General features: G+C 44.4%; 1 protein-coding gene across 3 annotated transcripts in view; it reads left to right on the top strand.

Annotated features, from left to right (window-relative positions):
* Window positions 1-22,519, top strand: part of FLT4 (fms related receptor tyrosine kinase 4) — a 94,351-nt gene that overhangs the window by 45,712 nt on the left and 26,120 nt on the right. For all 3 annotated transcript variants that reach the window (XM_082211735.1, XM_082211733.1, XM_082211734.1), the window contains exons 6-11: window positions 599-738; window positions 2,772-2,943; window positions 3,858-3,975; window positions 8,674-8,828; window positions 11,995-12,157; window positions 18,243-18,384. In XM_082211735.1, coding sequence (XP_082067861.1) covers window positions 599-738; window positions 2,772-2,943; window positions 3,858-3,975; window positions 8,674-8,828; window positions 11,995-12,157; window positions 18,243-18,384 — 890 coding nt within the window. The remainder of the gene's footprint in view (window positions 1-598; window positions 739-2,771; window positions 2,944-3,857; window positions 3,976-8,673; window positions 8,829-11,994; window positions 12,158-18,242; window positions 18,385-22,519) is intronic.

The raw sequence follows: 22,519 nt of genomic DNA, 5'->3' as shown, positions 1-22,519 counted from the left end.
AAGTACAATTGTGAAAATGCTAAATCTTACATATTAAAAACCAAAACACACATGCATTCACAATCATGGGAACAGGCAGCTGGTGGCATCAGAGAACGTTTCAGAATAAGGTAGGATGACGTGAAATGAAATTAAAGTTTAAAAATAAGGAAGCAAAATAAGCAATGTCTGGGTGCAAATAAACCCTCACATTCTATCTGTTCTATCTACAATGGCAGTCATTGTTACCCCTTCAAATGGGCACATATTCCTTGTTCAAAATGCACTTTTTGATATGGCACACCCTCATTCCTATTCCCTGCATATATCTTGCTATATTCTGTAGGATGTCAATTGACAGTTGAATAAGGAAGTAATCAACAAAGTTTAAGGTAGGGGGTTTGACCATCCAGAACCACAGTAGTTTGATAACACAGACAAATGGCTACAGAATTAAGCAAATATAGGGGGGGGCATCTTAGACCAATGAGTCTGTGTTGTGTAGTTTGATTTTATTTTTTTTTATAAATTGTTACAATTTTGTAGCAAGAGTTCCGTCCGCCCCGCCCCCCAAGGAAAAACTGTATTTGTTTAAGTAGTTGCCTTACTTTTACACCAGGGAACGAACTTTATGACATCCAGTTGTTTCCAAGGAAGGCCATGGAACTTCTAGTGGGAGAAAAACTATATCTCAACTGTACAGTATGGGCTGAGTTTAATTCGGGAGTTGATTTCCAGTGGGATTACCCTGCGAAACAGGTAGGAGTCGACATTGTCTTATTCAGTTTTGACTTCTGTGGGTGGTTTGTGTGCACTACTTTTAATTTTGGATCCATGGAGTGGAAGCGGAACACACACACACACACCCCAATTCATGCATACTTGACAAACCTAATTACGCTTGTATAGTCACATCTGACGTTCCTTGTACTCTCTGCCTTCTTACTTGCAGCCTTCCTTTCCCCCTAAATTTACTCCCTGCAGAGAAAAAATGAAATAGCAATGCCTTCCCGAGTACATGCCAATTCAATCCAGTTTGGGGCATGTTTGCATTCACAATATATCTGACACCTCCATCACTGCTGGGATGGGCTGCAACTCTCTGGCACAGCATCTGCTGTGCATGCAGAAGATCCATGGCATCTCTAGGTAGGGCTTTGAATTGCCCCCTGCCTGAAACCCTGGAGAGATGCTGTCCATCACTGCAGACAGTACTGAGCTGGAGGAAGCAATGGTTCTAGCTCGGTGAAAGGCAGCTTTCTGTGTCACCACAACCCTATTCATATGTTTAATAGAATGGGTGTAGAGAAAGACGTGTATGCCAGCCCTGCCCCAAAGGTCGCTGTCCCTGTAGGCTCCATCCCCAACATTTCTGGGACATTTTGCTGAGCAGGCTAAATGAGATCAAAGGTTTACCAAGGAAGATGTAGAGGGAGGCTCCCGTGCAGGAGTTTCTTTGGGGAAGCAAGCTAGGGTGATAGAAAAAAGAGACTTGCCTTCTCCAAGTCACAGTGAGAGTCTTTGCTCCCGTATTGACCCACCCTGTAGACTTGCCTATGCTCGTCTTCATCGCTCCTTTTTCTTCTTGACTCCTTATCTGGGAGTAATAATAATAATAATAATAATAATAATAATAATAATAATAATAATTTATTTGTACCCCGCCCATCTGGCTGGATTTCCCCAGCCACTCTGGGCAGCTTCCAACAAAGACCAAAAATAAAATAAAATGTCACACATTAAAAACCTCCCTAAACAAGTCTGCCTTCAGATGTCTTCTGAATGTCAGGTAGTTGTTTATCTCTTTGACATCTGATGGGAGGGTGTTCCACAGGGCAGGCACCACTACCAAGAAGGCCCTCTGCCTGGTTCCCTGTAGCTTTGCTTCTCGCAATGAGGGAACCGCCAGAAGGCCCTCGGCGCTGGACCTCAGTGTCCGGGCAGAATGATGGGGGTGGAGACGCTCCTTCAGGTCTACTGGGCCGAGGCCGTTTAGGGCTTTAAAGGTCAACACCAACACTTTGAATTGTGCTTGGAAATGTACTGGGAGCCAATGTAGGTCTTTCAAGACCGTTGTTATGTGGTCTCGGTGGCTGCCCCCAGTCACCATATGTGTTTGCAGAGGTGTTCGCACTTCACATCCACACAGTTGTGCAACACCTCATATGTCTGGAAGTTCTTCTATGCATGCACAAAATATGCCTCCACACAGCAAGCTAACATGTCAGGGGAAAACTTTTTAGCCTAAAACTCTCCTTGAAATGGTGGTTTTCCTATACACAAAGAATTCTCTTGTATGAAGGAACACCCAGTCATCTGAGCTCCGCCTGCAAGCTGATGTGGTTTAGCCCAGGTACAAGTTTACTTTACCAGCTGGGATTAGGCTTTGGACTACTCTGTCATTCCCCTTTTAAATCAGCCTTCTCCAACATGGTGCCCTCTGGGTGTTGTTTGACTACAATTTCCAACATCCCTGGAGCAGTGGCGTAGCGTGGGTTGTCAGCACCCGGGGCAAGGCAAGTAATTTGCGCCCCCTAACCTGTGGATTTGCGCCCCCTAACCCTAACCCCCAGATGTTGCGCCCGGTGCGGCCGGCCCCCCCTGCGCCCCCCACGCTACGCCACTGTCCCTGACTGTTTGTCTTCCAGCTGGGGCTGATGTGAGTAGTCCAAAGTACCAGGAGGGCACCAGGTTGGGGAATCCTGCTGCGGTGGGGAGGGCGTCCTCCAAGCTTTATATTTACTCATATCTTATGTGTTTATTCGTTTCCTTCTGTTGCCTTCTTCTGGCAGATGAACCGGAAGGTCACAGAACTGCCTGAGAGGCGCTCCCAACAGACACACACTGAACTTTCCAGCATCTTGATCATCCAAAATGTGAGCCTACAAGACCTGGGAAAATATACATGCAAGGCTAGCAATGGGGAGCAAGACTTGAAGGAGAGCATAGATGTCATCGTACATGGTAAAAACCATTAACTCAGGATAAGAAAACCTTGTAGGTGCTTCTGGTGTGTTAGCATGGTGGCAAGCAGTTTAAAGGCGGCTGATGTCTTTGTGAAACAGTGGAGAAGATCAGATAAGATAAAGGAAGCAGTGGAGAGCTTCCTGTGAAGACTGACCTTTTGTCCTCTGTTCCCTGCCATATGAAAACACGTGTGTGTGTGTGTGTGCGTGTAAGTGTGTAAGAAAGAGAGAGATTATTATGTGACACCCCATGTTCTCTAGGATTATGGCATGGCAGAGCAAAGATCCAATGCTCCTGCCAGACAACAGCAAAGGATATGTTCCCAGGAGTAAGATGACATGATTCTGAGTTAAGTCATGGTGGTAACCAGTACTGATACCAAACTCCATATTATTACTGAGATGTCAGAACAGATGTTCCCTTTCTCTCTCTCTAAGGACTGCCGTTTTTATAGCAGCTGAAACTGTCCACTTGCCCTCCCTATGCCTATGTCATTCTATAGGTAGTAACTATAAACTAACCACCACCCATACAAAGAAAACTTTTACTTGAGCTGAAAAGTTCTGGCAAAAGTAGTGGTAAGTGTTAGTTAAAATCTCCATCCAATGCAAGGTTATTTGCAGGATAAGGCATGGTAGCATTCTCAACGTTTCAGAAAGACAGGTCCCTGTACCTTCACGGAGCAAACTGTGAATCAGTGTGAACAACTGTTCTCATGTCTGCACAAATGCATGGATACACAGATTCAGTATCTAATGGGCATCTGTGCATACGTGATGTTTATTTCCAAGCAGTGCATACTTCTACTATGTGTATGGATTAATGCTATCTAATCTCTGCTGTAGCTCCAGCATGTTCCTCTCACAGCTTTCACCCTGCTTTCTTCTCTCTTATCTGTCTGGTTTTCACAGAGAAACCCTTCATCAATGTGGAGTGGAGGAAGGGTCCAGTGATTGAAGCAACAGCAGGAGATGAAATGGCGAAGCTGCCGGTGAAAGTGGTTGCCTACCCCCAGCCTGAGTTCCAGTGGTAATGCACTCCCCCTCTTTGCATATGGGCTTAGCAGGCTTCAGGGCTGACCTTTGTAGAGAAGGGGAAAAGAGGAGGAGAAAGGCCCCTGTCTTACTGAAATCGATTTTGTGAGAGGAGTGACACTGCCCTCCCACACGGCTTGAGGGTTCTGATTTGGAGCCATTCTTCTTGACTTCTGTGATCCTTAAGCTTGATTCATTACCCAGCATTTTAACATTGTATAGCAAAGCAGGCTATTCTTTTCACCGGAGACATAAAAATTCTTCCTCGTCTTGTCTCCAGAGTTCTGGCAGACGTTAGAGGCAGGGAGAAACAATCTTTCTCATCATTCGCTTTGTTGGCAAACGCACGCCACACAAACACACAAATGTTCTCCACCCACATACAAGTGCTGTCTCACATTCCCTGTGGCTATGTAAACACCTGTTAACACTTTCAGAAAGCTGAGGCCCTCCTGACTAAGGGAAAGTCGTGGAATCTGGTACTGAGGTGGCAAGTGTTTGGGTCTAGACTTGCACCTCAGTCCCAGTCAGAGGGGATAATAGCTGAGCTCCCTGGGGGTGCCACATATATCCTGATCTCATTCTGATCAGCCAGCTGGTGACACCGTAGCAAGGAAAGTGGAGTTAGGGAAGTGGATTCCATCTCTCACAAACTCTCTTCATTCTGTCATATCAGCTTGTGCTGTGTGTAAAATTATAAGTAGTATAAGCCCTTCACTTCAGCCCCTTGCTCAGCAGTGTAGCAATGACTTGCCATAAATGGCACTTTTGCAAGATACCACAAGGCAGTGAAGAGTCATTTCATAAGGGCAGGACACACCTGTCATTTTAAATTTCTCTCCTCCCCCCCCCCCTTTTTCCAATCTCACAGTCAGCTCTCCATACTTCCATTTCAGTTTACAATTTTAAAAAAAAAATTCTCATGAAAATTTATCAGAATTTTAGTACCCACCTCTCATATGTACATTTTTGTACGCAATTTTACCTATTAAACATGATTTTGCAAGTGATTCTGTAACATTTTTGGATGTTATCTTCACCAATGTATGTATTTTTAAATGCACATATTTACCCTTACATATACATTTTTTAAAAACATTCTTTGGTTTGATAATGCATTGCAAAATTTAGAGAAGTGTGGATTTTGAGGGAAAGCTGTGTTTTGGGATCTTGTATTGTTTTGAGCCCCTTCATGGATCACTGCCTTGCCGTGGCGAAGGGGCTTGAAGAACTCAGAGAAGCTATGAACTACGCCGAGCAGGGCACACAAGATGAACAGGTCATAGTGGAGAGTTTTGACCAAACGTGATCCACCTGGAGTAGGAATCGGCAAGCCACTCCAGTATCCCTGCCAAGAAAACTCCATGGACAAAGACAACAGGCATATAAAAGTTATGACACTGGAAGATGAGCCCCTCAGGTCGGAAGGTGTCCAACATGCTACTGGGGAAGAGCGGAGGACAAGTACAAGTAGATCCAGAGCTGATGAAGCGGCTGGGCCAAAGCCGAAAGGACGCTCAGTTGTGGATATGCATGGAAGCGAAAGGAAAGTCCAATGCTGTAAAGAAAAATATTGCATAGGAACCTGGAATGTAAGAACCATGAACCTGGGTAAGTTGGATGTGGTCAAAAATGAGATGGCAAGAATAAATATTGACATCCTGGGCATCAGTGAGCTAAAATGGACGGGAATGGGCGAATTCAGTTCGGATGACTACCATATCTACTACTGTGGGCAAGAAACCCGTAAGAGAAATGGAGTGGCCCTCATAGTCAACAAAAGAGTGGCGAAAGCTGTACTGGGATGCAGTCTCAAAAATGATAGAATGATCTCGATACGAATCCAAGGCAGACCTTTTAACATCACAGTAATCCAAGTTTATGCACCAACTACTGGTGCTGAAGAAACTGAAATTGACCAGTTCTATGAAGACTTACAAAACCTTATCGAAGTGACACCAAAGAAGGATGTTCTGCTCATTATAGGGGATTGGAATGCTAAAGTAGGGAATCAAGAGATAAAAGGAACAACTGGCAAGTTTGGCCTTGGAGATCAAAACGAAGCAGGGCAAAGGCTAATAGAGTTCTGTCAAGAGAACAAGCTGGTCATCACAAACACACTTTTTCAACAACACAAGAGACGACTCTACACATGGACATCCCCAGATGGGCAACATCGAAATCAGATTGATTATATTCTCTGCAGCCAAAGATGGAGAAGCTCTATACAGTCAGCAAAAACAAGACCTGGAGCTGACTGTGGCTCAGATCATCAGCTCCTTATAGCAAAATTCAAGCTTAAACTGAAGAAAGTAGGAAAAACCACTGGACAGGTAAGATACAATCTAAACCAAATCCCTTATGAATACACAGTGGAAGTGAGGAACAGGTTTAAGGATTTAGATTTGCTGGACAGAGTGCCTGAAGAACTATGGATGGAGGCTCGCAACATTATACAGGAAGCAGCAACTAAAACCATCCCAATGAAAAAGAAATGCAAGAAAGCAAAGTGGCTGTCCAACGAGGCCTTACAAATAGCGGAGGAGAGAAGGCAAGCAAAATGCGAGGGAGATAGTGAAAGATACAGGAAATTGAATGCAGATTTCCAAAGAACAGCAAGGAGAGACAAGAAGGCCTTCTTAAACGAGCAATGCAAAGAAATAGAGGAAAGCAACAGAATGGGAAGAACCAGAGATCTGTTCAAGAAAATCGGAAATATGAAAGGAACATTTCGTACAAAGATTACCATAATAAAGGACAAAAGTGGTAAAGATCTAACTGAAGCAGAAGACATCAAGAAGAGGTGGCAAGAATACACAGAGGAATTATACCAGAAAGATATGGATGTCTCGTACACCCCAGGTAGTGTGGTTGCTGACCTTGAGCCAGACATCCTGGAGAGTGAAGTCAAATGGGCCTTAGAAAGCACTGCAAATAACAAGGCCAGTGGAAGTGATGGTATTCCAGCTGAACTGTTTAAAATTTTAAAAGATGATGCTGTTAAGGTGCTACACTCAATATGCCAGCAAGTTTGGAAAACTCAGCAGTGGCCAGAGGATTGGAGAAGATCAGTCTACATTCCAATCCCAAAGAAAGGCAGTGCCAAAGAATGCTCCAACTACCGCACAATTTCACTCATTTCACATGCTAGCAAGGTTATGCTTAAAATTCTACAAGGAAGGCTCAAGCAGTATGTGGACCGAGAACTCCCAGAAGTGCAAGCTGGATTTAGAAGAGGCAGAGGAACCAGAGACCAAATTGCAAACATGCGCTGGATTATGGAGAAAGCCAGAGAGTTCCAGAAAGACATCTACTTCTGCTTCATTGACTATGCAAAAGCCTTTGACTGTGTTGACCACAGCAAACTATGGCAAGTTCTTAAAGAAATGGGAGTGCCTGATCACCTCATCTGTCTCCTGCGAAATCTCTATGTGGGACAAGAAGCTACAGTTAGAACTGGATATGGAACAACTGATTGGTTCCAAATTGGGAAAGGAGTACGGCAAGGCTGTATATTGTCTCCCTGCTTATTTAACTTATATGCAGAATTCATCATGCGAAAGGCTGGGCTGGATGAATCCCAAGCCGGAATTAAGATTGCCGGAAGAAATATCAACAACCTCAGATATGCAGATGACACAACCTTGATGGCAGAAAGTGAAGAGGAATTAAAGAACCTTTTAATGAGGGTGAAAGAGGAGAGCGCAAAATATGGTCTGAAGCTCAACATCAAAAAAACGAAGATCATGGCCACTGGGCCCATCACCTCCTGGCAAATAGATGGGGAAGAAATGGAGGCAGTGAGAGATTTTACTTTCTTGGGCTCCATGATCACTGCAGATGGTGACAGCAGTTACGAAATTAAAAGACGCCTGCTCCTTGGGAGAAAGGCGATGGCAAACCTAGACAACATCTTAAAAAGCAGAGACATCACCTTGCCAACAAAAGTCCATATAGTAAAAGCCATGGTTTTCCCAGTAGTGATGTATGGAAGTGAGAGCTGGACCATAAAGAAGGCTGATCGCCGAAGAATTGATGCTTTTGAATTATGGTGCTGGAGGAGACTCTTGAGAGTCCCATGGACTGCAAGAAGATCAAACCTCTCCATTCTGAAGGAAATCAGCCCTGAGTGCTCACTGGAAGGACAGATCGTGAAGCTGAGGCTCCAATACTTTGGCCACCTCATGAGAAGAGAGGACTCCCTGGAAAAGACCCTGATGTTGGGAAAGATGGAGGGCACAAGGAGAAGGGGACGACAGAGAATGAGATGGTTGGATGGTGTTCTTGAAGCTACTAGCATGAGTTTGATCAAACTGCGGGAGGCAGTGGAGGACAGAAGTGCCTGGCGTGCTCTGGTCCATGGGGTCACGAAGAGTCGGACACGACTAAACGACTAAACAACAACAACAACAATTGTTTTGAGAAATGCAAATTAAGTAATTTGACATTACATTGCAAACCTAATTTCCCCTGCATTTTATACATCTGAATTTTGCCTTAGGTGGTTGTCAGTGTTTTCCCTTTGGCCAGAAAATGCAGCAAGCTTTTCCTGGAAGGGGAGAAATTCGTGAGAGGTCTCCCTTTGAGGAAGTGCCTCCTGCCATGGACTGAAGCCCTGTGACTGCCTTTTGGGAGGAACGTGCTAATCCACACACACATACACCTCTCTCTTTCTCTCTCTTCTTCTGCCCAGGTTTAAGGATGGAAGGTTAATTTCCAACAGGCAGTCTCAATATTCCCTGCAGATCAAGGATGTGGCAGAGCAGAACTCTGGCTCCTACACGTTGGTTCTGAAAAACGGGCCGGCTGGACTGGAGAAGAGCATTAGTCTCCAGCTGGTGGTCAATGGTAAGGAGGTTGGACTAATGGGAGAGGAATGTCCTGAAACCCTTTGCAGTTCGACAGATGTTTGTACCTGATGTCATTTGGCCTTGTGTGGTTGTTTATTTTAGCAAGTCCGTGCTATAGAGGATGAAGGCCATAGTCCTTACCCCTCCCCCCCGGCCCCAGTCCAAATTGGCCCCATGTGCATCTTACTCACAATGGGAGGGGAGCTGAGACTTTTCTGTCCTTTCAGATCAGAAAGTTATAAAATGAATGCCACTGGCTCAATTTTTTAAAATAAAAAAATATAATATGGTGAGTAGGGCAAGGAAAGAGTGTCAGGTTTGGAATGGGGGGACCCTCTGTTCAAATACCGTTTCCGACTGCACATAATGGCAGCAGATCCATGTATCAGGATTTGATTGTCATCAAAGTCCCTATATAAAAAGGTTTAGTGCAGGCAGGTGGAAGAAACTGAAATCTTCTCCCACCCCCATGTTCCCACCCCCACTGACACTGCGTTCTAAACAAAGTTCTCTTTCATTGGGGCTTTGTTACCATTGCCAAAGCTAAAAGATAATTTGGAGGTGGGAAAAACAATTTCACTCCCCCCCATCCTGCACATTAAATCCCCCCTCCCTGCCCTTCTCTGCTTTGTAGGGATTCAGCACCACCAGTCTAGGGCACATTGTATTTGGCCAGGGGCAGGGACGCGGACTTATAAAAAATATTGGGGGGGCCCGGGAAAGCTCGTGAAATGTAAATAAGCTCATGAATATGCAAACAAGCTCATGAATATGCAAATAAAGTGACGCCGCCCCCTCGTGAGCGAATAGGGGAGAGCGTGCTGCTGCCTATTAATCAGCTCCGGAACAGCTGATATGCGGGAAACCTGGGGCTAGAGGCAGGAGCCCCCGCCCCCGGGGATTCCCTAATCTCGCGGGGGACGGCCGGGGCTCTCCGGCTAGGGCGCGCGGCTGGCTGGCTGGCTGGCGAGGGAGCAGGTGGGGAGGAGGCGGGGGACGGCGGGGGACGGCGGCGGCGCTCTGCTGGAAGGGCGCCCGAGATTATTGGGGGGGCTGAGCCCCCCAAAAAAAATTTTTGAGGGGGCTCAAGCCCCCTCAAGCCCCATGGAGTCGGCGCCTATGGCCAGGGGTAGGCAACCTAAGGCCTGGGGGCCGGATGCGGCCCAATTGCCTTCTCAATCCGGCCCGCGGATGGTCCGGGAATCAGCGTGTTTTTACATGAGTAGAATGTGTCCTTTTATTTAAAATATATCTCTGGGTTATTTGTGGGGCATGGGAATTTGTTCATTTTTAAAAATCAAAATATAGTCCAGCCCACCACATGGTCTGAGAGACGGTGGACCAGCCCATGGCTGAAGAAGGTTGCTGACCCCTGTATTTGGCCCTCAATATCAGCAGACAGAAGAATGAAATGTGGGAGGGGTATGAGGAGTAAACTTGGGGGGGGGGTGTCTCATTCAGGCTACCAAAGGATCTGCAGTCTTCTGACTCCATGATGTCAACGCAGAAGAAAGAATTGCAATAAGTGAGTTTTCCTGGAGCTAGTCCAGCATCCCTAACACGCACTGTAGTGTTTATAGAGGAAGAAAATAACTTCCCAGTGTTTTAAATTAGGATTGGGCAGAAGGTAGATTGGGATCTAATGGCAGACCTTTGGGTGATTTTGCAGTAGATCACCAAGGGCTTCTGATTCCCAGCTGCCTAACAATAGCAACAGTTTAAACTCTGCACACCCTCACCCCCATGCACCAAATTAAGTGAAAAAGAACACCAGGAGCAGGATTCTCCTAACAATCCCTGTCAGCAGAAGCCCTGAACAAGGACTTTTGCCTGTGCAATGGGACTTCCCCACCTCTCCTCCCACCCACCATGAACTTGGTTCAGAGGGGGCTGGAGAACTCCAAGAACAGCACATTAAGGGAGAAGAGGGGGTCATTCAGCAAGCTGAAATGCTTGCACATTTGGAAGTCTATAATAGTGCAGTATTGAATTCCACCCAATGAATAGGTGTTTTGTGTGAAGGACCGTAGACCTCGCAGCCTGACGCCCACCCAGCCATACTCTAAATGCACCCATAACTTAAGCTCAGGTTATTTTATCCATTGCATTTAGTAGATAATTTCTTAAATGAGAGGTGTGCCAGGTAATTGTACATTACCTGCTGGTAGTTCAGCATTTGCTTGCTGTCCTGTAACAGTTGCCCTCAAGCAATGATGTGTCATTCTATTCCTCAAAACAATGACTTCCAACAGGGGCAGGGAAAGGCCAATGTACACTGCCTCCATAGTGCTATCCTGCTTAATAGAAGACAGCACCAACATTGGCCTGTGGGGTGGAGCCACAGATCCACCCTCACAATGCCAGCATCACTTACATTGCACCTTACCTGTATGGAACCTCCCCACCCCTTCCCCACTCTCACCTGGTAAGCAGCAACAATCTTGCTGCTGGGAAGCTAGTGTTGCAGCTCCACTCCACTGGGTGAGGCACTTTTGGACAGAACACGGCACTGGTGAGGTTGAGGCTGCACAGGAGCACCAGCTGAGCCAATCAGGTGATTCCCACCCTGACATTGCTGCCCCACTCCAGCCCTGCCCAGGTAAGCTGCAGTGACATCAGTGCTGCTGGGACCTAGAGCAATTCTAAGGGAGAGGAAGGAGTATACAGTGGTGCCTCGCAAGACGAAAAGAATCCGTTCTGTGATTCTCTTCGTCTAGCAGTTTTTTCATCTTGTGAAGCAAGCCCATTGACAGATTAGCGGATTAGCCCTATTAGCGGCTTTTAGCGTCTTATCGGCTTATCGGATCAGCTGATAAGCGGCTTAGCGGCTTAGAAAAAGGGGGGGAGCAAAAAAACCCCGCAGGAACTCGCAAGACATTTTCGTCTTGCGAAGCAAGCCCATAGGAGATTCGTTTTGCGAAGCACCTCCAAAATGGAAAACTCTTTCGTCTAGCGAGTTTTCCGTCTTGCGAGGCATTCGTCTTGCGGGGCACCACTGTAACTACTACTACACAGCAGCAGCAACGCGAGGTTGGGAGGGGAGGGAGACAATTGAGGGAGATAGTGTGGGTGATTAGAGGATTGGCAGAGAGAGCAGCAGAGGCAACCATCCCAGAACAGTTATTATTTACAAGGCTGATACATCAACGTTCTTCTTATTTCAGTTCCTCCACAAATCCATGAGAAAGAAGCAACTTCACCCAACATCTATTCCCGTAAAAGCCGACAGGTGCTCACCTGCACTGTGTATGGCATCCCAGCACCAGAGAAGATCCAGTGGCAGTGGAGGCCTTGGACACCCTGCCCAATGTTCTCCCGTCACAATCTGTAAGTGACTGGCCTCCTTTGATCTTTGCCGTGTTCTTAATGCTGCAGCAAGGGAGGAAGACCTTGGCATGCTTCTTCATGCAAATGCATATGAGATGGTCACCGCAAGAGGGTCACTAGGGATGTGCATCGGATGAATGCCAAAGCGGGCTGCTTTGGACAGATTTCAGGCGTCTCCGAGCTAAAGTAGCATCTCTTCAGTATGCCCCAAACCAAAGTGGGATTTGGGGCACTTCAGATATTTGGATATTTAAAATGTTGCTGGTTATGTTGTAGAGGTGTCGCTAGGAAAGTATGCCATTTTCATAATAAAATAGTTGCCCACAAAACCAGAGGGAGAGAAGCAAATCCCCTTTAGTTCTCCCCATCCTCAAAAAGCACCCAGCACAAAAAAACATTTTGTATTTTGGCAGGTTTCTTACAAAGAGGGGACTGTCTGGTGTATGCTATTTGCATACAGATTGCATACAAAATAAGAGGGGAGCTTAAGTGATTTCTTTTTTGACCATCCTAAAATGGAAAAGCCTGCCCTTGCAGGAAAACCACTATGGCTAGATAAAAAGTGCCAGAGTGCATCCTCTCAGAAAAGGCAAACAAGAGAGCAAATTTCATACACTTCTGCCAAAAGGTAAAAGAATTGTGAACAATTCTGTTTTTGTTTTTAAAGGTGCCTAGTACAAAAACTAATGGAACTATTTCTCTGTAATTTGGCAGGCTTTATCCACTAAGCCTTGAAATTTAATGCAAGTCCATTAAAAATGAAACTGTTTTTTGTTTTCCTATTTGTTCCTTGCAAATTTGGATTTGGACCCAAACCAAAATGGGTAGCCTCCGTGTTGGTGTTGCTAACTGTTGCTGTTGCTGCTGCTACTGCTGCTGTTGCTGTTGTTACTTGCCTGCCCTTCACTTTAAGGTGCCAGGACAGGCTACAACAATTAAAACACAATGTTAAAAATGGATTAAAACAACTTACAGTAACAGAAATGAAGCCATTTGTGTGCAGTGGCTTCTTGCACTTACAGGACAATGTTTCTCCACACTGCCTTTTGGAAAACATTTGTAGTGGCATGGAGAGTGGTGTGAGTACCTGTCCATTTGAAGGAAATGCAATAATGTTGGCCAGGAGCTAAATGCATACTGTTCCTTCACTTTAAAACCTATGACTAAGACCTAAGTCAAATGTCATAATAAGCTGGTATTATCACCTTGATCTCAGAGAGGTAGTGTTGTCCAACATCTGTAGATAAAAGTACAAATGGTGGTCCTTGTGCAAGAGCATCAGTTTTTTATTCATATGAGTGGAGTAGACAATGAGGTTTACCCTCCTGCCTGCATCTTCTAGTCCCAAGAGAGGGGGCTATTCATTTGGCCCACAAAATGCTCCCTCCTTATAGGTATGGCTGGAGTGGCATGAAACCTCACTACTGGAAAAGAGATTCCATGCTTCTCTAGCAACTAATTGTGCCATGGGCTGCATTTTAGATTTCTCATGGAGCAACACAAAGGAGCAGGGTTAAGAGCAGGGGTTTAGACAGGTTTTTCATCTGGTGTTGAATATGTAAAAATGTTGCTGATTACTCCTGCATAGAATTATCCTGCTAGTGCTTTTTCTTTGATTTCTCTGGCCACTGAGGACTGAACTATTGGCTTAGGTCCAAACTAGGCATGCCATGGGAAATTCAAAAACTGGATGTCTCATTTTTCCAAAGAAAGACAAGCAGCTACAGAGGGCTCATATTTGGATTGAAACTGCTGTGTTTGGGAAGGGAGAACATAGCAATACAGTATGGGTAGATGTACATTTTTGCCCTCAGAGTTGATTTAAATCAGGGAAATGTAATGCAGGCATAGGGGTGTTAAAAAGCAAAACAAATAATTCCCCCACAACATGGCAGTGACAATCTGAATGAGGGACCCTGTGGCTACTTTTAAATATTTTTAAAAGCTGGGGAACCTGATCCCATAACTCCTGCATCAATTTCAGGTTTGGCCCTTGGTGTCTGAAAACTGGTTAGGATCTAGGCCCAGTTTAAAGTGGAGCTGAGAAGCAATCATTCACAAACATGAACAGGTCAGCAGCTGCATGAAAAGGCAATTTGTAAAGTGGACTCAACTCAGCCATTTGACAGAAAAAGAACAAGAAATGCAGTGGTCTAACATGAAGAATCGCCTATAAATAAGTGGCTCTTCAGTCTTCACAGACATCTATCAAACCAAATGCTGCTTTGCCTGGTGCAGTTTGCCCCATCTTAGGAAGCTGTAGAGATTTGTTACCCTCTTCAAGAGATTTGTTTCTGAGCATGCTAGTGGCAGAACTCAAAACTTGCCTGCTGCTTGTCTGCAGAGACAATGGAGGCAGAAATTAATACAATGTCAGAGTTGTGAGGTTTTCAATGTGTGTGGGTTTTTCCTGCAGAAAATTTATGTAGCTGCCAGAAAATGTCTAGGTAGGAAGTGGCATCTAAGGGGTTTAATACTCTATTTAACAGAAACAGACTTAGAAAGATCGATGGGAGTCTGACACAAAGTTTTACAAAGATGTGTTTCAATGCCCTTGTTGCTTACCAGAACAATATCTCATAAAAACAAATCTATATGAGTACCGCTGTATAATTCATGCACCTCAGAAGGTTCTAGTAGTGCTAATAAATAAAGGTGTTGTTTTTTTAATAGCCAGAATGCAGAGTGAGATGATCCAGTGGTTGTTGAAAATAAAACTAGATAAGAATATGTTTGGACCCCAAAGTGTTGGTGCAATGAAAAAATGGGTAGACTGTATAAAGAATTCCCTAGATGCCAAAATCCAGGTTTGGGCCAAGTACAGAAAAAGTTGCACAGGCAGTAAAACCTGGATTAGTTACAGTAGTGAAAGTTCCCAAATTATTGGTATAGGAACTCAAGAGTGGTTTGTTAGAGCCATGTGGCTAAGCTGGAGCAACCAGCTTAGCCTCTTCACATGCTGAGCTTCTCCCACAGACTAGGAAGAAACAATAGGCTTGATTACCTAGTTCCTCCCAAGGTGAGGGGAAGTGGGCATAACTAAGCCTGGCAAAACAGCTTACTCTGTGGTATTAACCCCTTCATGTGTTAATTAGACTTAAGCAAGTTGGTTATATGAGGCTGGTTATCCCACACAAAGAACTTATGTTACTTCAGTAAATTCACAAAGAAGCTTGGCAGAAGTTTGAAATAGCAAATCTGTGAAAGCCTGCAAAAGTGACTGAACAGTATGTTACCCCAGCAGTGGAACGTACGCTCCTGCCACCTAAATTGGGTGCATGGGCCATGCCCTAAGGGGGCAGGGGTGGTGGGAGCCTGCTGCGCCCAGCCAGGCCCGAGAATGCTGCCTTGGTGGCACCCTCACACAGCACTGCCCAGCCAAGGAGAGGGGCAGCAACACTGCTGCTGTGACTATCCTCCTTCTCTCCGCCTCCCAGGTCAGACCTGGCCCAGGAGCCGGAACCAGGCCCAATGAGGGAGTCTGGGAGGGGCGCCTAGTCATGCCCCTCTCAAAACTGTGCCCAGGGCCATGCTCCCCACACACTACACCTCTGTGTGACCCCAAGATCATATTTGAGTCAAAGTGACAACGGAGCTTTAGTAAAAGCTGAGTGAATGTAGAAGTAGCAGATTCACGCAAATTAAAGTCATAAGGCAGAATGTATGGAGCTGTTGTAATACATAGTGATAGGAAGACTCATAAAAGCTTTTGGACTCCAAGATGCCTGTGACTACATCAAGAAGCAGAGAGATAAAAAGAGCCCATTAGATTGGGAGAAGAAGAATGTGTGAGAGAAAGAGAGAACAAGAATACGAAACAAAGTGGTTCACATTGTTTCCACTGTGTGGAGGGAAACAGTTTTTGGAAACATTAACACAGAATTGAAACATAGGGCAGCAGCCATTTAATAAATGAGAATTTTACTGGCCTTCAGCATTTTAACTCCAAAACAAATCCCTTAGTGCAACGGTTCTGAGAATGTGAAGTCTCCAAGGAAACTTGGGCAGCTTGCTAAGAAAGGCTTGAACTGCTTGTTTTCTCCCAGACTGTTTAGTATCTGTGCTTCAACTGGGTGATAAGCAGGGTGCTTATTTTCCCTGTCCCAAGCAATGTAGCTCAAAGAGCTGTGGAGGCTGCTAAAAAGGTAAAGGACCCCTGACAGTTAAGTCCAGTTGCGAACGACTCTGGGGTTGCGGCCCTCATCTCGCTTTACTGGCCAAGGGAGCCAACGTTTGTCCACAGACAGTTTTTCTGGGTCATGTGGCCAGAGCAGCACATGGAAACGCCATTTACCTTCCCACTGGAGCGGTACCTATTTATCTACTTGCACTTTGACACGCTTTTGAATTGCTAGGTTGGCAGGAGCTGGGACTGAGCAACAGGTGCTCACCCCGTCACGGGGATTTGAACCGCCGACCTTCCAATCAGCAAGCCCTAGCGCCACCTGCATCCCTTGTGGGTGCCCCATAATTTCCCTTTTTCTCTTGCTGGTTGACTGGAGAAGCTTATGGTGATTTGCAGTGGCATTCAGTATGCACCAGTTTGGAAGAGGCAGTAGTGCTAGAGGTTCTTTTCCTCATGGAGGCCCTGTTTGACCAGGAGTGACAGGCTCTGGATGTGGTGAATGTAGTTGTGGAACTGCCCTTAGAAACAAGGACAATTTATATGACCTCTGTCTCTGTCTGAATGGTTATTGTGCAGGAGACAAGCTGCCTCCTGTTCCTTTGGGTTCTGCTGGCAGGACATTTTACAGCAAAGGTCTATTATTATTGAGAAAGAAAGATAGAAAGAGGCCTCTAAGATAGACAGGAATTTGACAGGGAAGCATTATTGACCCAGGAGGAAGTGGGGCATCTATAAAAATACTGATGCCGTAAATGTACTGTTTGACTGTCTGAGGAAACAAGGGCATTTCCAGTCCCATCAGAATGCTTTGTGGCCTTGTCAGGAAGGAGAGGAGTTGTTGAATTATTAGCACTGTCTCCCAAGGCCACAATCTTTATGCTTATCCCAGCTTCAGAGGATGCATCATGATTTCCAGTTGTTTAAACAGATTCTCACTCTTGTTATGGTACACTAAGTGTGCTAAACATCTGTCCCCTCATCTTCTCTAATGAAGGCATGTTGTTTGGGCGGAGGAGCACACTATCTGCCAGATGAATTTGGGTGCCAGAACTGTCCAACACTCTCAGAAATGTTTTGGGCCACCAGTTGTCCATACTTGGTCTACTGCATACACAGCAGTGCAGACACTTTATCCAGGTACCCACATTGCATTACATTTGAACCCGACTTTCCAGCAGAGACCTTCTGACACATGTTGCAGGATACCACACCCTGTAGCATACTCTCTCTTAACTCTCAGTCAACGTCCCTTAGATGCATATCAATCCCCTGACCTCCCACATGAAAAACTCTTTCAGGTTGTGTGCACACCATATATTTAACACGCGCATCCACACAGCATGGCATGAAGGCTATATTCTTCTCCTGCTTTTGCTCCCTAGACACTGGCACCCCAGATGGTCAGGGTTCCAGGCAGAGGGAGGGGCAAGGTGCAGGGAGTTTAACTGTGCAGGCATGGCAAAGGAGCCAGTCCAGTGCTCTTGCCACACCATCACCCTGCCTGCACCACCTTGAGCTTTCTGCACCTTACCACCCCACCAACTGCTGCTGATAGTTGTGGGTATATGAAATATCCTTGCATTTTTTTACCCCTTTTTAAAGCAATCTAAGCTAGTGGTTATCACCACATGAAATGGAGCGAATTGTTTACTACATGAAGAGAAGTGCTTATAATATTCCATCTCTTCTGACTCTCTTGCTATCACTGGCGATCCTTGAAATTTCTCATACTGTGGGAGAGGGAGAACATTTTCTCTTTATCCATTTTCTCTGTACCATGCAAAGTTTTATAAGGCCATCTCGTGCTCCCCCTTAGCCATTTTCCCTCTCCTCCTAATTATATTATAGGCAGCATTGTATGTTAATGCCCTGTAATCTTCCCAATAACTTCTTTTATTGGCTAACCAAGTCTCCTGTTTCTCTCTGTCTCTTCTTCTTTCATGGCTTCTGGATAAATAGGAGCAGGAGGAGGACTGTCCGGCGCCATCAGCGAGACCGGATGCCCGAGTGTAAGGACTGGAAGGATGTGTCGCAGCTGGATGCTGTGAATGCCATTGAAAGCATTGACACCTGGACAGAGTTTGTGGAAGGAAGGAACAAGGTGAGGCCACATGTTTCTCTTTGTCCTTTCTGCGTTGGAAAGAGGTAGAAGCACCTCGAGCTCATGAGATGGAGCCTTCTCAGGCCTGTTCTGTTTTAGCTGATTTTGCAACATGAAGTCAAACTAGGAGTTGACTTCCATCATGTGGTCAGTTAGTTATGCAGCTAAATGATTACACATTTAGTAATCAGTTTTTGTCTTATCTATACGTTGTCTTATCTATATCTATACGTTTAGTAATCAGTTTTTGTCTTATCTATGAAAAACCAAAGCCAGTTTTTTTTAATAGTAGTAGTAATATCTTTATTGTCATTGCCCCTTCGGGGACAACAAAATTTTGGATAACCCGTTAAGATCCTTACTACCAATTATGATACTAGAGAGAAAAATGAGGTATAAAATGTGAAGACTGACATTTCTGAAGACATTCATTCACATGAAATAAAAAATAGTTCACAATCCGGGGGCGGGGGGGGGGGGAGGACTCTGAAGAAATGAAGGCTGCAGAAGTGAAACTTCCATAGCTGTCATGTACTCCTAATATAGCTGACATTACTCAAAGGTTAAGAATGCACCAGATTTATGTGAATGGCACTGGCAAATTTGGGGACAAACGTTGTATGAGTGTGCAAAGGAAGGAATGATAATATTGATCAATGATATTGATCAATGATCAATGATAATATTGATCTAAATTTGCATTGCTTTCAGTGAATTCAGTACTGAATGTATGCTTATTCAATAGAGTGATTTAAAAGGTGAACATTAAATTAGAAGGTATTGTCCACTGTGAGTCAGAGCATGGCTTTCTTCATAGAGGAATGAGATCATCTATGAGCAAGCTGAATGGAAGGCAGAGTGCAGTGGAATATTCTAATGCAATGAATATATATGTATATGTATATGTTTATGTAAAATATTTCTAACCTGAACTTAAATACTGAACATAAATACATCAAATTGCAAACTACCATAAAAACAAGCAGGAACCATGTTTATTTGGTGTTAGTGATATAGTAAATAACAGCAATCTTCATTCTTCAAAATAAATTCACTGCTGACATCCTATAAATGGCTAAGGAAATACATGAATTTTGAGTTAGTGCCAAAAAGACAAACAACATTCTATAGCTGGGGTGCCACCACAGAAGATGCCCTACACTATTCATTCCCAACTCCATTCCATAAGAATATATATCACAACTGTTTTTAAGACTCAGGTCAGCATTCTGATTATTAAACTACACTTTGTCCTACATTAAGCAGGGGTGCCGACTTATAAAAAATATTGGGGGAGCCCGCGAAAGCTCATGAATAATAAATAAGCTCATGAATATGCAGATAAAGTGGCGCCGCCTCCTCGTGAGCGAATAGGGGAGAGCGTGCTGCGCCTATTAATCAGCTCCGAAGGAAATTGGGTGGAGCTTTTGCTCGGGAGGGAGGGCAGGAGGCATGCAGCCCGACCCTGTGCATTTTGGGCTGGGAGAGGGGCGGCGTTGGCGCTCTGCTGGAGGGGCGCCCGAGATTATTGGGGGGGCAGAGCCCCCCCAAACAAATTTTTGAGGGGGCTCGGGCCCCCTCAGGCCCCATGGAGTCGGCGCCTATGACGTTAAGCTATATTCAGTGAAACTGCTGGAAATTTAATTTGATGTTGCGGTGGAAGAACCACCTTGGTACTGCTAAATATAAGGGGTGGGTGGGAATTGGAATTGAGAACTTGAGGTGGAATGGCAGGGAGAACCCTTTTCCTATCCTTATTTTTTGCCCACGAACTACTGTGCTTCAGCCATTTTTCTCCTGGTGGGAATTTCATAATGCCATTCTGGGATGGTGGGACAGTTGAGGTAGGACATTTAAGGGGTAAAAAACATAGGCAACAAGAGTCCAACTCTTCCCTCTTGCTCATGCTGTGCTTTTAGTTGCCCCACTCACCTGCCCCCTACTTTCTCTCGATTCAGCTACCAGACTCAATGAGCCATTATGAACAATTTGGCCCTGTACACTATTCCAGTACAAATGTGTGAATCCAAGTGTACGAAGCGTTGCTTTGAAGTGTGAGAGGTTCCATTGGATATTACACTATATTTCCTTTCTGGAATGATTTTTTTTTCTTTCTCTCCAGTCCTGATGCATGACTAGCAGGCATTTAAAGGCTATTTCTTTCCATTCCCTCCTGTTTAAATGCCAGAGTCATGTGTGCTTTTCTATGACTAGTTTCCTGTTCTAGGTGACAATGTCAGTTACCAAACACGCGTGCATAATAGTGATGCAGGCTAAAGAACAAACAAATGGTTCCCAGTTTCCTGAAGTCACTTCCTGTTTTCATACACCCCTCCAAAATCACTTCCTGTTCCAATTTCAGTCAGGAGTTGGAAAGCAACGGAAAGGATGATGGGAAGGAGAGAGGCATGTTTCATGCTCTGATTCAGGCTGTGTTAATGGCTTATACCAAGAGACAGTCTGTTTTCTAAACCTATCCAAATAATAGACAAGTCATATTTAGTGATATTATTTGGGATAGTAATTTAACATATATTACATTCACTTCTTTTACTTTCCTTTCTCTCCTTCAACCCATTTCCCCCCTGCTTTGTCCTTTATAGGATCCATTGCCGTATATATTTCTTTATCCTCCCCCAAGTTACTAGTAGGGAAAGAAGCATGAATAGAAAACATTTGTAAATAACTTGCAATTCTGACTCATCCAGTCAGCCCCTTAAATGGTTGGGTTCTGGAAAAGAGAGCCGTAACCCTCCTGGAGTGGTGTCTCTAAAAGCTGTCTCGCATTTCCATTATGTGATGGCTTTTTGCATTTGTTTATTTTATTGTTGTTAGCTACCTGAATCATATTCGGTGGAAAGGTGGGCTATATGTTTCATAATATGAGTATGCCATTATAGGAAAATAGCTAGTCTTTTGGCCTTCAAAACTTTTGCTAATGGAATTAATATAATTTTCCAGAACATTAGGAAAGTCTCCTGTCTATGAACAGGTCACTAGATGCAGTTCTAGGTCCCACTATTTAAATTTCTTTGTTTCATTTGATACCAGTTCAAGTAGAGGAAGAACCAAAAGTTGCTGGTTTTTCCACTGAGCGACAGAGTGGCTCTGCTTCCTTTCTTCTTCGTCTGTGACAGTCTGGTGGAATGGCTGCTACTAAATGACCGCTGATGTGGGGAGAAACCTGATGCAGCTGGTTTCTCAGCAGAGCTAATGGAATGGCCCTGCTTCCCTCCTTCATTGCAACCTGATGGAATGTCTGTTACAAGACAACAAACGAGGAATAAACTTCCCAGGGTTAATTGATTTCATTTGATGAATGAATTTCTAACCAGCCTTTCAGTTTACAAAAAGGATTCCCTAGAGCACAGACTGAAAGCCACTGCTATGTAGTTTCTGAAATAGAAGAAAGCAGGACTATGTGAATAGGTGGAATAGGCTTATAACACCAGAATAGTTAATTTCCGATCATAGGTTAGAAGACCAATTGAAGGCAATAGGAATTAAATCTAGATGATGGACGTTGTGCATACCCTGCATGGTTTTGTACTGCAGAATTTGTTAAATATTATATTGGTTTAATTGCACTAGCCAGCAGCTGTGTTGACATTTTGTGGACCACTGCATATATCATTAAAGGAACTGGAGCTATCCTTCCACAGATGATCTGCAAAGGTCAGCAGAACAGATCCATCTTAGAGTGGGCTTGTCCACGTTGGAGCATTACTTAGCTCTTAATCCACCCCCCACCAATTCAAATTAGACTGGAGTAGTCTTTCCCATTCATACTAGCAGGCATTCTCTTTTGCATTTGTTGTAGCCTTCTAATTTCTTGATTCTATTATGCCAGTTAAGCACTGACAGGACACGCATGCAGGTAGCTATATGTGCACCTTGTTTTGTTTTGTTGTTTCTTGTGCAATTTTCTAGTTCTGTGCAAATCTGAGGGATCAAAAGAATATCAAAAGAATAAAATATCAAAAGAATATATATATATACACACACACACACATATACATATACATATACATATACATATACATATACATGTGAATGACTAGGCTCTTGACTCACTACTACTAGGATGCTGGAAAAGAAATGAAATCAATTGTAAATTTCAGCACCCACTTTTCAG

The sequence above is a fragment of the Podarcis vaucheri genome, assembly GCF_965113315.1.
Source record: "Podarcis vaucheri genome assembly, chromosome: 2".
NCBI lineage: Eukaryota > Metazoa > Chordata > Lepidosauria > Squamata > Lacertidae > Podarcis > Podarcis vaucheri.
The sequence above is the reverse complement of the archived record's forward strand: the minus strand, read 5'-3'. Positions and strand labels throughout refer to the sequence as shown.